This window comes from Hibiscus syriacus, unplaced genomic scaffold (genome assembly GCF_006381635.1).
Source record: "Hibiscus syriacus cultivar Baekdansim isolate YM2019G1 unplaced genomic scaffold, ASM638163v2 tig00111881_pilon, whole genome shotgun sequence".
Classification (NCBI taxonomy): domain Eukaryota; kingdom Viridiplantae; phylum Streptophyta; class Magnoliopsida; order Malvales; family Malvaceae; genus Hibiscus; species Hibiscus syriacus.
Genome location: NW_024063209.1, coordinates 427,657 through 441,709, shown reverse-complemented (window position 1 = coordinate 441,709; position 14,053 = coordinate 427,657). Strand labels below are relative to the sequence as shown.

The 14,053-nt window shown below is 30.9% G+C and overlaps 1 protein-coding gene and 1 pseudogene across 3 annotated transcripts; both read right to left on the bottom strand.

The window, feature by feature from the left end:
- Nucleotides 1-872: 872 nt before the first annotated feature.
- LOC120172805 (calcium-dependent protein kinase 1-like) lies at nt 873-4,766 on the bottom strand. Of its 3 annotated transcripts, none has more exons than XM_039180171.1 (9): nt 4,655-4,766; nt 4,354-4,417; nt 3,329-4,158; nt 2,619-2,762; nt 2,344-2,496; nt 2,058-2,173; nt 1,745-1,912; nt 1,413-1,637; nt 873-1,207 (listed from the first exon to the last, which is right to left on the bottom strand). In XM_039180171.1, the coding sequence occupies exons 3-9, from the start codon at nt 4,134-4,136 to the stop codon at nt 1,085-1,087; spliced, it is 1,737 nt and encodes a 578-aa protein (XP_039036102.1). In that variant the 5' UTR covers nt 4,137-4,158; nt 4,354-4,417; nt 4,655-4,766; the 3' UTR covers nt 873-1,084. The 3 variants fall into 3 exon arrangements, with proteins under 3 accessions (XP_039036102.1, XP_039036100.1, XP_039036101.1); XM_039180169.1 differs by having other exon boundaries at nt 3,329-4,160; nt 4,354-4,422; nt 4,655-4,765; XM_039180170.1 differs by lacking the exon at nt 4,655-4,766 and having other exon boundaries at nt 3,329-4,196; nt 4,354-4,414.
- Nucleotides 4,767-6,289: 1,523 nt separating this feature from the next.
- LOC120172807 lies at nt 6,290-8,998 on the bottom strand (annotated as a pseudogene).
- Between the last annotated feature and the right edge of the window lie 5,055 nt (nt 8,999-14,053).

The following is a 14,053-nucleotide window of genomic DNA, read 5'->3' as shown; positions in this document are numbered from 1 at the left end:
AAGTTCCAAGGAAATGAAAGAGGAGTTGGAAGCATTGGGAAAGAAATATGAGGGCAATGCCAAGGCAATCGAGGAGGAAGATAGAACCATCGAGACAGAATGGGGAAGAATGAAGGATTTCTTCACATCTATACAAGGAAAGATCTAAAAACTGTTATTAGTATTAGGTGTTTAGAGCAAAGACTTTTATGGTCCTTTTTGGTGGAATTAAAAGATGTAATGAACCTACTGCTGGTTTATCTTTTGGTAGCTGCTGGTTTATCTTTTGGTAGCTGATGCTACTGTAGAATCTGTGTATGAAACTCTTGTTTAATTTGTGAGTCTCCCTTTATCCGCAAAATATTACATATGTATTTCTATGTTGTATCGTTGAGTTGTGTGGTGGTGAAAAACCCTACCATAAGTTCAGGTCATTTGTTTCACGGAAAATAAATTTCGAAAAATAAATTCCGTAAAATAAATTATATTTCCTAGAAAGTATTTTTTTTAAATCATTTTACGGTGTTTGAATGATGTTGTAGCTAAATTTTTTAAAAATTCCTTATTATAAACATCAAATGCAATGAACAATTTATTTTCTAGTTTCTCCAATCACACTGCTTCACAATTTATTTTATCCATTCACTATTCTTTTCAACATTGTTTTATTCTTTTCATAAAATTACGAATATTCAATCTACTGATTGATTAATTCAAATCGAGTTATAAAAAATACAACTCACCCTATTTTTTCCGTTTACAATATCAAATTTCAAATAAAAATATCAAGAAATACAGATTATGCATTATAGGAAGAGAAAAATATCAAGAAGCATGAATATACAAATTGAATGTCATAAAAACATAGATAATAAAAATACAGAGAGAAAAAATAACAAAGTTAAAGGACAGTTGGACAGTTGATAGTCCATGAAAGCACAGATTCCTTTCGGTACAAAGTATAAAACATGGTGGAAGAGAAATTTAATAGCATAAAAAGGTGGAAGAAAATGGCCAAGTGCTCCATGCAAAGACATGCATGTTCTTTGCATATCACAATGGCTACTCCCTTACTATACAAATCTCAGTTCCCTCAAAAACTTGCCTAAACTTTTAATGCTTCCCTAAATTTGATGCTAAAGTTATTTTGTAGGCCTTTCTTACCGGCACCTGCAATATTCCCGCCCTGCATCATCGCTACAAACTCATTGTAATCTATGCGTCCGTCCTGCATATGAACCGTAAAAATACAATATTAGTGGATAATGGCATATTGGCAACAAAGTTCTTTTCATGGTTCTCTTTTTGAAGTGAAGGATTTGGTTATATCAATGGATGCATTTAGGGAAAGGGATATGATCCCTTTCTTTCTTCCAGCCAACTATACGATGAAATAATCGAATTAAAATTAAAAATAAAACAAAATCACTTGCATTATCTTGATCAACTTCTCTGATCATTTCTTCAAGCCGAACATCCTCTATGCCAAACTCCTCACAAGCTTGTTGGAGCTCGTCCGGAGTGATGTAACCGCTGCCATCCTTATCAAAATAGGAAAAGGCGGCAAATAGATGGTCTTCCTTCTCGATTTTGTTTAGGTGAAGTGTCGCAGCTACGAATTCCCCGTAGTCGATCGTGCCACTATTATCAACATCAGCCTGTATGGTTGAAGAAATTTGCATTAGACACAACTTGTCATTGCTTATTCCCTATTAATACAATATTATGTACAGAACAAAGATCATAATTTGGGTCTTATTCTTACTGCTTGCATAAGATCATAAATTTCAGACTCTTTAAGATTAGCTCCAACTCGTTTTAATCCTGCTTTAAGTTCTTCGAAGGTGATCTGCCCACTGCTGTCGGCGTCTATCATCTTGAACATTTCTTTCAAGCCAGCTATCTCTTCTTCAGATAGGCTCTCAGCGATTACCTGCAAGGGGGGAAAAAAGCAAAATAACAGATCAAAATAACTAGAAAATCTAAAGAACGAAGTTTTAAACATAAACATTATGATGAATGGGTTTCGTACGGAGTATCCACCATAGTGTCTAATCATAGCATGTCCAGAGACTTACTCTAAGGGCCATTTTCTTCAGCTTATTCATTGCAGAAAATTGCTTCATACGACTTAAAACAGCAGAATCGAGAGGCTTGTCAGGAGCAACACCATCAATCTGTATCCAAGGGTGGCCTGCATAGGTTTTGAGCAATAGTAGCAACAGAAAAATTGATAATCGTCGTCTTTTGCTTCTTGGAGCAAACAGAAAAAAGGTAAAAACAATAATGAAATGGAGACTTAATAAATCCTAAAAGTTCTATGGTAACAAAAAACCTGGACCGGAGTAAAAGAATGCGACTTACACAAAACTTCATGTGCAGTTAACCGTCTCCTAGGGTCTCGAATGAGCATTCTCCTCACCAAATCTTTTGCGCTTTCAGAGATGCTAGGCCAAGGATCAGAATCAAAATCAAGGTCACCATGCAAGACCTCTTCAAATATACCTTGCTCGTTTTCTACATCATGACCGTGAAGATCGAAACATAATCATGATGATGTAAACAAATGGGCAGCTAAAATAATTGCACTTGGCTAAATTAAAAATAGAGAAAATCTTATGAATCAGAAAATTCCTTACCTGCCCAAAAGGGAGGAACTCCACTTAAGAGAATGTAAAGAATTACTCCTGCACTCCATACATCTGCTTCTGGACCATAACGCTTTCGTAAGACTTCAGGGGCTACATAGTATGGGCTTCCGACCACATCTGTGAATCTTTCACCTGCATTGAAATGATGACCAAGAGAGTGTTAAATAAAAGCACATCTTCACTTAATTCCTCTACCGGTGATGGCAAATCACATGCGGGGTCAAACTTTTTAGGTATTTTTGCTATATTGACAATGCAAACTGAAAATCAAAGCATAAATAAAAGCTCTTTAAATAAACATTTTACAAGCAAACCAAAGGAAAGCTAATAGCAGAATATCATCTTAGAGCTAGCAGCATTTCATGGCACCCAAGTTTCACAAATCATTTGAAATGTAATGTCTACAACTGATAGAACATATTTTTGTAATTTTACAAGGCATTTTAATGCAATATCACATTTATGAAAGGAATTACTTGCATGAATAAGCTCTCCCTGGCAAAGAATTTCTTAATTTTGAACCATGCAGTTTCAAACGGAAAATGAAGACTGAATTTGAAAAGACTTGGTTAGCTTGAGCATATACAAGGGGGAATATAAATTGAGCAATTACACACTTGACTCAAGTATTTTATCCTCCATTTGTTCTCTTTCTTATTGTTGGGTAATCAAAGAGAATAAGATCAAACAGCCTATACCTGGTTTAAAGAAAATCGATAATCCAAAATCAATAGCCTTGAGAAGCGAGTCCTCCTGCTTATTGACAAAAAGGAAATTCTCAGGTTTGAGGTCTCTATGCATAACTCCCAAAGAATGGCAAGCTTCCACAACCCCGACTATAGTCCTCGTAAGTGCAGCTGCCTTTCTTTCTGTATAATGTCCGCGCTGAATAATTCTATCAAAAAGCTCTCCACCAGCACACAACTCCATAACGACATGAACTGCCACGGCATCCTCATAAGCTCCTTTTATAGATATAACATTTGGATGCCCAGCCAAGTGGTGCATTATCTGAATTTCTCTTCTCACATCCTCTACATCCTCATCAGTTAATAACTTCCTCTTTGCAATCGATTTGCAAGCATACTCTTTTCCAGTTGACTTCTCCACACAAAGGAAAGTCGTCCCGAATTGCCCTTGTCCTAGTTTTCTCCCCAGGCTGTAATGTTCCTTGAAAATACCAGTCCTCGTTTGTAATACTGATTCCTTGAGCCCGGCACTGGACACCCTCTTCATATGAGGGAGCTTGGGTTTGACTGGTTTTTCGGGTTCAGTTTCCAGTTTAGCCTCTTGTTTGATCTCCGGTTTTGGCATTGTCACTTGCTCTGGAGGTTTGTTTAGGACTGGTAATGGCAATTCAGGCTCTCTAGCTGCAATCTCGCTCCTGGTTTCCCCATTAGAATGAGAGACCGATTCATCTGGTGATCGAGACCGCCACATTGCTGCCGAAACCGATTGGAAAAACCCATTTTTGGAAATGCTTGGTCCTACACAAGTATTCCCCATCTACTCTCACACTAGAAATTCCTACTTCAAAAATACAATCACCAGTTTTATCATCAATATCTAGAACCAACTGATGGGCCAATTTCACACATAAATGATCTGATCTTCCTAAGAAGAACAAAACTCCCAATAATCTTTTCATCAAAATCAAACTAGAACCGTAGCTTACAAACAATAACTAAAATTCGATATCAAAAGAGAAGAACTCATCACTTACCTCCAAACTTCAAAAACAATCCATAAAAAAGAAGCTAACGATTGAAGAAGCAAGATTTAACAATCTGAACTGTTGAAACAAGAAAAAAAAAGTCAACACAATAGTAAATCACCAACCATGCAAAAGATTAAAAAATACATATAAATTCTTGGATCCCAAATTCAGTACTTGAAACCTTGGATAGCCAAGAAATATCAGATACAAAAAAAGAAAGAAACCCAGAAATCCAAAAGAAAAAGTAAAGCCCAGAAGAATAAAGTTGGAGAGTAAAAAGGGAAAAAGAACATGGGTTATGGTTTACCAGGTCATCGGGTCTGTTCCAAATGGTTGAAAACGGAAGAAGTTAACTTGGCCGTCTAATTTCCAAGTTTTACTACTGAAGAGAGTGGAAATGGAAAGTCTCATCAAACTTTGTTTATTTATATCTAAATCTGAAAACATTTATTATTATATATGTTATTGCATTAAAATAACATGAAATAAAATGGAAGAGGAATGAGAATGAGGTTTGAACGTGTGTCTGGACATGATTGATTTGAAGGAAAACGCGTATGGCCGGATTTTGGGTTGTCTTCTATACCGGGGTTCTGGCTTGATTGTAGTATTAATTGAAAGCCTTGTGATTGGGTCCATTCTCTTTTTAGTTTAGATTTGGTTCAATCTATTCAAATTATTTTTTAATTAAAAATATAATTATATATTAGTATTACTCAATATAAATAAATTTAAATAAAAATATATATTAAATCATTTTGGTGAAATGGTATATTTCATGCTATGAAATATACACAGGAAAGTAATATCATTTGCCCACTCTCCCTAAACCTAATCGAAAGAAAAGAATACACATGATAATACCAAAAAGGAACATCAATACCAACAATCAGTTAGTCTAGTGGGATGAGACACTAGATTCCTTAAACAATGTCAGTGGTTTAAATCATATCGTTTGCGTATATAGCAAACTAGGTTAAGAGTGTCGTTCTCATAATGGATCTCTACAAAACCCAATCTAAATTAATTGGTCAATACACAAAAAATCAAGTGAACGATCCATCACAAACCACTCGAGCAAAACAAAACCTGAAATTAGAGATTAACTAAATCTGCCTGCAATAGCGACGTTGTCCAATATCAACTAGGTGCTTACATATGGGATGAATGTTTTTAATCTTATGAAACTTATGAAAATCAAATTTGAAGGTTTTTATAATTCCATTATATATTACTTAACCATGCTTACCTTTTTTTTAAATCTTAACCATGCATTATATACCAATAAACTTATGAAAATCAAATTTGAAAGTTTTTATAAATATGCATTATATATACTTAACCATGCTCAAATACTTTTTTTAATCTTAAAATTTTTAATAATTATAAAATAATTTATTAAAAATATTAAATTATACAAAATAATCACTGTACCATTATAATAAATATAAACTTTTTATAAATATAATAATCAATTATAATAATTAAATAATATTTAACATTTAAGTACTTTATGTATGCCACCTAACCCATGTACAATGTTTTTGGGTTTTTTCCCTTGTCATTTGATATTTATATATATAGATATTGGCATGTTTCCGTATATAATTTTATATTTAATAAATAAATGATTGTTCCTTTTTCTCATATGTATGGGGTAAGGGGAAGATAAGATAGTAGGCTACCCCCAACACCAGGTTAAGAATAGCTTCCGTAAGAGACCTCCGAATTATGAAATGCCTTCCGTGAGATTCGATCCCACGACCTCAAGGTTAAAAACCTTGTGCTCTACCAACTGAGCTGGATGGTCATTTCATTTTATATTTAATGATAAGTTTAATTTATAGATTTTAATAAAAAAAATGTATACATCATATGGAAATGTTACTTCTCAAAAAGGTGATCAACAAATAAATGTCAATTTACATTAAATAATCCCTGAACTTGCTTAAGTTGCAAAATTAAGCCTTTTGAGTAAATTTGATTTTACATCTCAGGGGTTTGAAAATCTCAATCCAACTGTTATTTGTCCTTTCCTTTTGGCATTAAATTTGATGGTGTTATGGTTCCTTTTATTAGTATGCTGACTCCACATTATCCCATTTCCGTATTGGCATGAATTCCCAGATCCATCTCTTCCAACCCGATATTGAACAAAGAAACCCCCCAAATTGAATCCCAAAATCATATGAACCCTAATGAAAAGGTTAGAGTACCTGCCCGGCCCGCCAGCTTCAAACCACCCAATCCAGTGGAAATTGGTCCCTGGACAAATGATGCCATCTGTAACTCATAAAACCGATGCAATAATTTTGCCAATTCAATTGAAGTACCAGTGGTATAAGTTAACTCTGCACAATATGTTTACAAGGGCAGGACCCATTCACCTTGCGCCTCTATTGCATGCGACATATATTAGCAAACCAGCAATCTAACTACGGAGAGATGCTCGAGAAACAGTAGGCAAACCGAGTTCATCAGCACCCATTTACCTGGGCAGCTGTTTTATGTCATGTGGGCGCTGCAGGCAAATCAAGCTCTGCATCCAAATCTGGTCCCTCTTTATCAGGTTGAAGATAAAGAGGGAACACCATCAGCTTCACAACCCATGTCAGCTTCCAGAGCATCAAGTTCTACAATCCAACATGCATCTGCATTAAAATTAAATGCTAAGGAAACAAATAAGCAACATGCGAAACACTCCCTAAATTTTTTTCAAACATGGAATTATAAGTGTAGGCCCTTACATCAAGGTTATGCCACTGATTATACGAGGTTGTATAATTTTTTCTATTAGGGAATAGTATTAATAATGAAGATAATAACAATAATTTCTATCAGTCTCATTCCATCCTTACGGGTAAAGCAAATCCACAACCTACTCTTATAACATACAAAAGTAACAACAAAATAAAATTTAACCGTCAAGCTGGTGACTTGAGATAGAAAACCGCCCATGAGTTTGTCCGTATCAATATCATCATGAACATTATAGCTTATACTCAAGGTCTCTTGGATCTCGTTACTCGAATACGTGACGGCATCTTGCAAGTTCTATAGATAAAAAAGAATCAAATGTCACAACTCACAAGAAAATAAATTCCTTATAGTGGAAACTGGCAAAGGGTATAAAGAGAGTACAGACATCTATGTCCTCAATCTTAACAGTCTTCATCATTCCTGTCAGCTCCTTGTTGGCAGATTTTAGGGCTGACATCAGGGAAAGACAAGAAACATTATTGGAAAAACTCATAAGGTGAAAAGGTTAATAAACAGGTTATGAAAAAATGTTTAAAGGCATCCATATCCTACCGGCTTGATGGATCCCCAATGAGTAGAAAGAACCCATGGTATATATTAATCATTAAGCACATATTCAATGAAGGAACCTCTCCCCAGCAACAAATGGTATATCTCCTACCTGTCATGAGGTAAGCAGCCGATTCCAAAAAGAGAACTGAAAAAGCTCCGACCGGATTGTCCTGATTCCTTCCCCTTTGGCTAGAAACACAAACGTTTTACCGTAAATATACCATATCCCCAATAAATCCACCATAGCATGGAAGCATGGAATAAAATATAGCAATGTCATGTTAAAGAAAAAAATATACATAGCAAGAAATGATCAAAGAACATATAGCAATGCTTCTTAAAAAGCATATATAGAGCAAGTATTGATCAAAGAACATATAGCAATGTCATGTTAAAGAAAAAAATATTAGCTATCACTTACAGCAAGTCTGTGACTGCATTCAGAAATAAAGAATGGAATTTATAACAAGGAAATTGAAAGCTATGACATACTGTTTGTGGAACATCCTTAAGACCCTCGGCTTGATCGAGGTTGAACATCTGATTGTAAAGGATATCACGTTGCCCTTCAAACCTATCAGAATCCATAGGCATCAGATGCAAAGGAATAGAAATAGAAATAGAAATATCACAATCTAAAGCTACAGATTTCAATTAACAAAAGAAAAAACAGCATAGAACAATTAAATAAGCATAAATATTGCCATAATGATACATAATGTCAAGCAAAAGAGTTTTCATACTACATTCGTAGAAACTAGACATGAATAAAGTTGGCAATAATAATGAGAAAAATTGAGGAGGAATCTAGCAGAAAAGAAGCACGTACACTCGTTTTTGCTTGAGAATCCTAATGGCTCGAGCTTTAATAGCCTCTTGAGCAGGGCCAGGTCTTGTCTTCCTTAGTTGTTCTTTGCACCTAATCAGCTCAGCATCCAGCTTCCTCAACTTCTCATCTACATTGTCCCCTCTTTTATTTATCTGGTCGCCAAATTACCATCACATCCATATTATTTCACAAGTTAAGAAAGCTTTTAAAACTAAACTGATCAATCAAACAGATAAACCCTAATGCTAAGTCAGAAATCGACAGATCAAACGAAAATTTTGAAAAAAAAATTCAAAAATTCAGAGCGAAGAGTAAAAGAGAAAGAGAAACCCTATCGGAGGCATCTTGAATAGACGGTGACGGTTCCTTTTCTTTCTTAACGCCGAAGACTCTCTTCATCTTCTTTACTTATGAGCGAAAGAGAGGAAAAGGCCTTAAAATTGATTTTGGAGGATTGGCGGCGAAGAATAAGAGCTGCTTTCAGAGATTGCTTTCCTTATCTCACAAGCAGTACGGCATACCCTTAATTTATCAGTTCTCATAACGCTCAATATAAAGTCTTTTCTAATTGAGATATTTAAAAAATTTCCCGTCAATTTAAATTTCTAATACTATTATTAGGTGGTGATGTATTTGTAGAGGTAAAAAGGTTTTTGGTATGTGGATTATATTTGTAAGTATCTGCAGTAGAAGAGGTGGATTAAAAGTTTGCAGTCTGTAAGAAAAAGACGGTTTGTTTTTTAACGTCTGCAGACTGTTAAAATAAACTGAAATATAAATAAACTGATTTTTTAAACTTAAAAGAGTTTTGCAATACTGAGATTTAAATAATTTTAGTTTTACAATACTGAAATTTAAATAATTCATACAACTACAATAATAATTTTTTTAGAAAAACAGTAGGGGTGTTTATTCGGTTAAAACGGTGGCCGACCGAACCGAATTAACCATAACCGAATTAACTAAACTTTTTTTTTCTTTAACCGTTAACCGAACCGAATTTTTTTTCAAACATATTAACCGAACCGAATAAATTTCGGTTAATTTCGAATTAACCGAATTTTTTTTTAAAATTTTCTAATTTATATAAAAATTAAATATTTTTTAATTCAAAAAAGTTTATAATTAATTTAAATAATATATAATTATAAAATAAAAATTTTAGATAAATTTTTTAATTAATTAATATTTATTTAAGTTTAAAAGTTATTGGATTTTAAATTATTAATTGGGTTTTAAATGGTTTGGGCTTAGCCCATATTTTTATATATAATATATTTAATATTTTTTAATTAAAAAACAGTTTACAATTAATTTAAATAATATATAATTATAAAATAAAAAATTTATATAATTTTTTAATTAATTAATATTAATTTAAGTTTAAAAGTTATTGGATCTTAAATTATTAATTGGGTTTTAAATGATTTGGGTTGAGCCCATATGTTATATATAATATATTTAATATTTAAAATTTAATTTCGGTTATTCGGTTAATTCGGTTAATTAACCAAATTCGAACCGAATTAACCGTTAACCGAATTCTAAAAATTTTCTTAACCGTTAACCGACCGAACTAATTCGGTAACCGAACCGAATTAACCGAACTAATTCGGTTCGGTCGGTTAACCGAATTAGTTCTGTTATTTGAACACCCCTAATCACCACCTTACTAATTCTATTATAAGTCTCACAAAATCACATGTATTATTAGTTTTATAAGTTTTATAGAATAAAATTTATAAATGACCATTAAATTATATGATTTTTTAAAATATACAATTATGTAATACTTTTAATTTTTTTAAATATATTCATAATTTATTTTTATAATTATATGATATTTTAAAAAAATATTTTTTAATTTATCAAATTATTTTATGATTATTTTTTATTTAATTGTGATTATATTTTAAAATTTTAAAAACATAATATATAATTTTTTATATTTTATATTTTAAAATCTTAATTATCAAACAATGAAATTATTTTTTTATTAAGTAATGTGATTTAAATGCTTACATTTTATATAAAAAGTTTAAATATAATTTAAAAATAACAAATCCAAAAAAAATATTATATTTAACTTAAATCAAAATAATTAAAATAAATATAAAATTTTAATAATATATAAAATAATTTATATGATATAAAATTAAATATCTATAATATAATATTAAAAATTAATATTTAATTTATTTAAAAAAAATTAATATTAATATCTATAATATAATATTAAAAAATTAATATTTAATTTATTTAAAACATTAATATTAAAATTAAAATCAAATATAATATAAAATTAAATATAAAACCTCTTTGAAGATGTTAGAATACGTCTGCAGACATAAGACCACGTCTGCGCCGCGCAGACCACATGCAGACGTTAGAAGAGCTTTTGTCTTCTAAAAAACAAACGGTCTGCGAAGCTCAATGCCTGCGTGTGGTCTACGCGACGCAGACATTCTAACGTCTGCGTGTGGTCTGCGCGGCGCAGACATAAGAGCTTTGCAGACCTTACACAGTAAAAACAAACATCACCTTAGTGTTATTATCGTAACAAATGTTAAAAAAAATATTATATAAAATATATTGCATTTATAAAATTTTATTTAATTTTTTTTTAAATATTATAATATTACTTATTTTTCTAAAATTATAGAAAAAATAAATTTCTAATCCTAATTCTATTATTCCTTGTACGAACTAAGTGATCTCGATAGTAACAAAATTATTGTTATTCTTTGAGGTCCCAGGTTTAAGCACTAATAATGTTAAGAGTATGAGCGTTTAATGTCAAATAATTGAGAGAAACTTTTAAACATATATTATCTCATATTTACCCCATATTAATAAAAAAAAAGAAATAATTCTATTTGTCACTCTTATCGTCATCCATTAAGGTGGTAATAAATTTAAACTTTTAAGATTTAGAGATTTTAGAAGATAAAAAGGCTAAAAATTATAGATTTAAAATTTAATTTTCTCCTTGTCTAAATGAAGGTTTAGCCGGTGATAACTACAACTGTGTTGAAGTTTCAATCATATAATTGTTCATCGACGAAAATGGGGTAAAGAGTTTATAATTAGAGTTTTCAAAGTTTTTGTTTTTTTAAGTTTTTTTATTTTTATTTTTTAAACTATAATTTTAAAAAATTTATTTTAAATATAAATTTTAAAATTATATAAACATATCACGTGTCATATAATAATTTTTTATGACTCTAATAAATAAGTCACCTAAATGATAATGTTGTTAATATTAAATACTTAAATTGACCAAAAAGATTAGACACTTAAATGAAAAAAAAGGATAAAATTTGGATGTTGTTTTTATATTAAGACTTCCAATAATAAGATCGTTTAATCTATTAATTATTACAATAAAGGCATACAAATGTAATTAAAATATTAAAGTTATTATGTATTTAATGATGAAACGATATATTTATAATAATAAACTAATTGACTAATTTATTTGTAATTTTTCAAATTTTATTGACTCATTTATAATCTTACTAATATTTTTAATATACTATGGTCAAAAAACTAATATTTATTGTATAAATTGCATTCTTTAGTACAAGTCAAGATTCCATTAATAAGAAGGGATTGAAGATTTTTTTTATTAATCCGGTAAGTATAAGGTAATATTTGTTTAAAAATAACTCTTAATCATTTGACACTAAACGTTCACATCTCTAATATTCCTGATGCTTAGGCATGTAAATGAACTGAACGTTCAACGAACCGTTCATGAATCGTGCGGCGGGAAGTTCGTTTATGTGCTTTTATTTATTAAATGAACGGACATGAACAAAATTTTGTGTTCGTTTAATTAAATGAACGAACATGAACATAGGTCTCGTTCGTTCATTTACGCTCGTGAACGTTCGGTTATGTTCGTTCATTTATGTTTAACCCAATCTTCTTAAATCAATTTTAGTGATCAATTTGTAAGTATCTTAAAAATATTAATTAATCTAATATTCTGATGACCAACTCCATAATTAACCCAATTTTATTTGGAGATTATATCCAATTGTGGAGTAGACTTTAGGTACGTTAAAATTTTGAATGGTGGTTTAGCAATAATATCAATTAGATATGTAGCATCGGAGGGATTTTAGATCTATGTTATTGCCTTGTAATCCAATTTGTACCGTTCGAAATCTTCATTCTGTTAAATTTTCTACTCTGACAATGGAAAAGATCGTTATTAACAAATCTCACTAAAGTCTGACAATGATGTCACAAAACTTTTAACCGACGAATTTATTAGAATAATGTAGTGGAAAATTATTGTTCATATGTAATCATGGACCACTAAGATAAATGTTATAGAGTTAAATTAAAGTCGTGTGAATCATTTAATATCTTTAAAAGATCGATCAAAATATCTGATATCTTCAAACATTTCATCACTGCTAGCTCTTACGCTATTTATCACTGTAGATTTGGTTGATTTGCATTGTCGACTATTTTTCATGAAAGAACAATGGAAGGTAGGGTCTCCAACGTTTATGTTCGTTTATGTTCGTGTTCATTTATGTTCGTGTTCGTTTATGTTCGTTCATTTATTAAGTGAACGAACATGAACAAGCTATATTCCTTAATGAACGAACATGAACAAAAAAAATTTTGTTCGTTTATGTTCGTGATTTATTAAATAAACGAACATGAACATACCTCTGATTGTGTGCGTTCGATTCATTTACAGGCCTACTGATGCTCGAACCCTGGATCTCAAGGAATAACAATAATTTTTTTATTACTGAGATGGTTTGGTTCGTACCAATCGAAGAAAACTTGAGCCTAATTTCTGTAATGATAAATATAAGCGCAAGTGAGGGGTTTTTTAATGTATATATAGAGAGAGACGCATTTGTACATTGATAGATCTTTAATTATTTCATAAAATTTGATCTCTCCTCTAAAATAATTATGTAATTAAAAAAATATGAACTAAAATAGAGAAATATATTTTATTATAGATATTAATTTTTATTTAGATTAAAAATATATATTTTTATTTTCAACTCAAAATCAGATAATCTAATACTTATTTCTAAATATATTAAGCGAACAAGCTCATTAATTTTATTTTAATAATTTAATATTTCTATTTATAGGTGCGATTTTGTAATATGGTATGTTTTATTAAAAATTAAAAATTAAAATATTATTAGAGTAAATCATACGTTTAGTACTTCAACTATTACTTTTGTTTTATTTTGTTCACCCAATTATTTATTTTTAAAATCGTGTCTTACATTTAGTTTTAGTTTCATTTTGGTTACATATCGTTAAAAAGTTAACGGTGATGTTGGCATGTTAACATAAGGTAAAGTCATGTTATCATTGAAAAATGAAAAAAATCACGTCAATAATTTGATTAATTTTTTAATGATGTGCGATCAAAATGAAAAAAAATGTAGTGATATGCATGATTTGGAGAAAGACTACAAGTGAGAATATTAATGATATTAATTACACTTAGAAACAAGATCAATTAGGGTGACATAAAAATAGCTTTGGTTGATGCTCGTGAAACAATTAGGACAT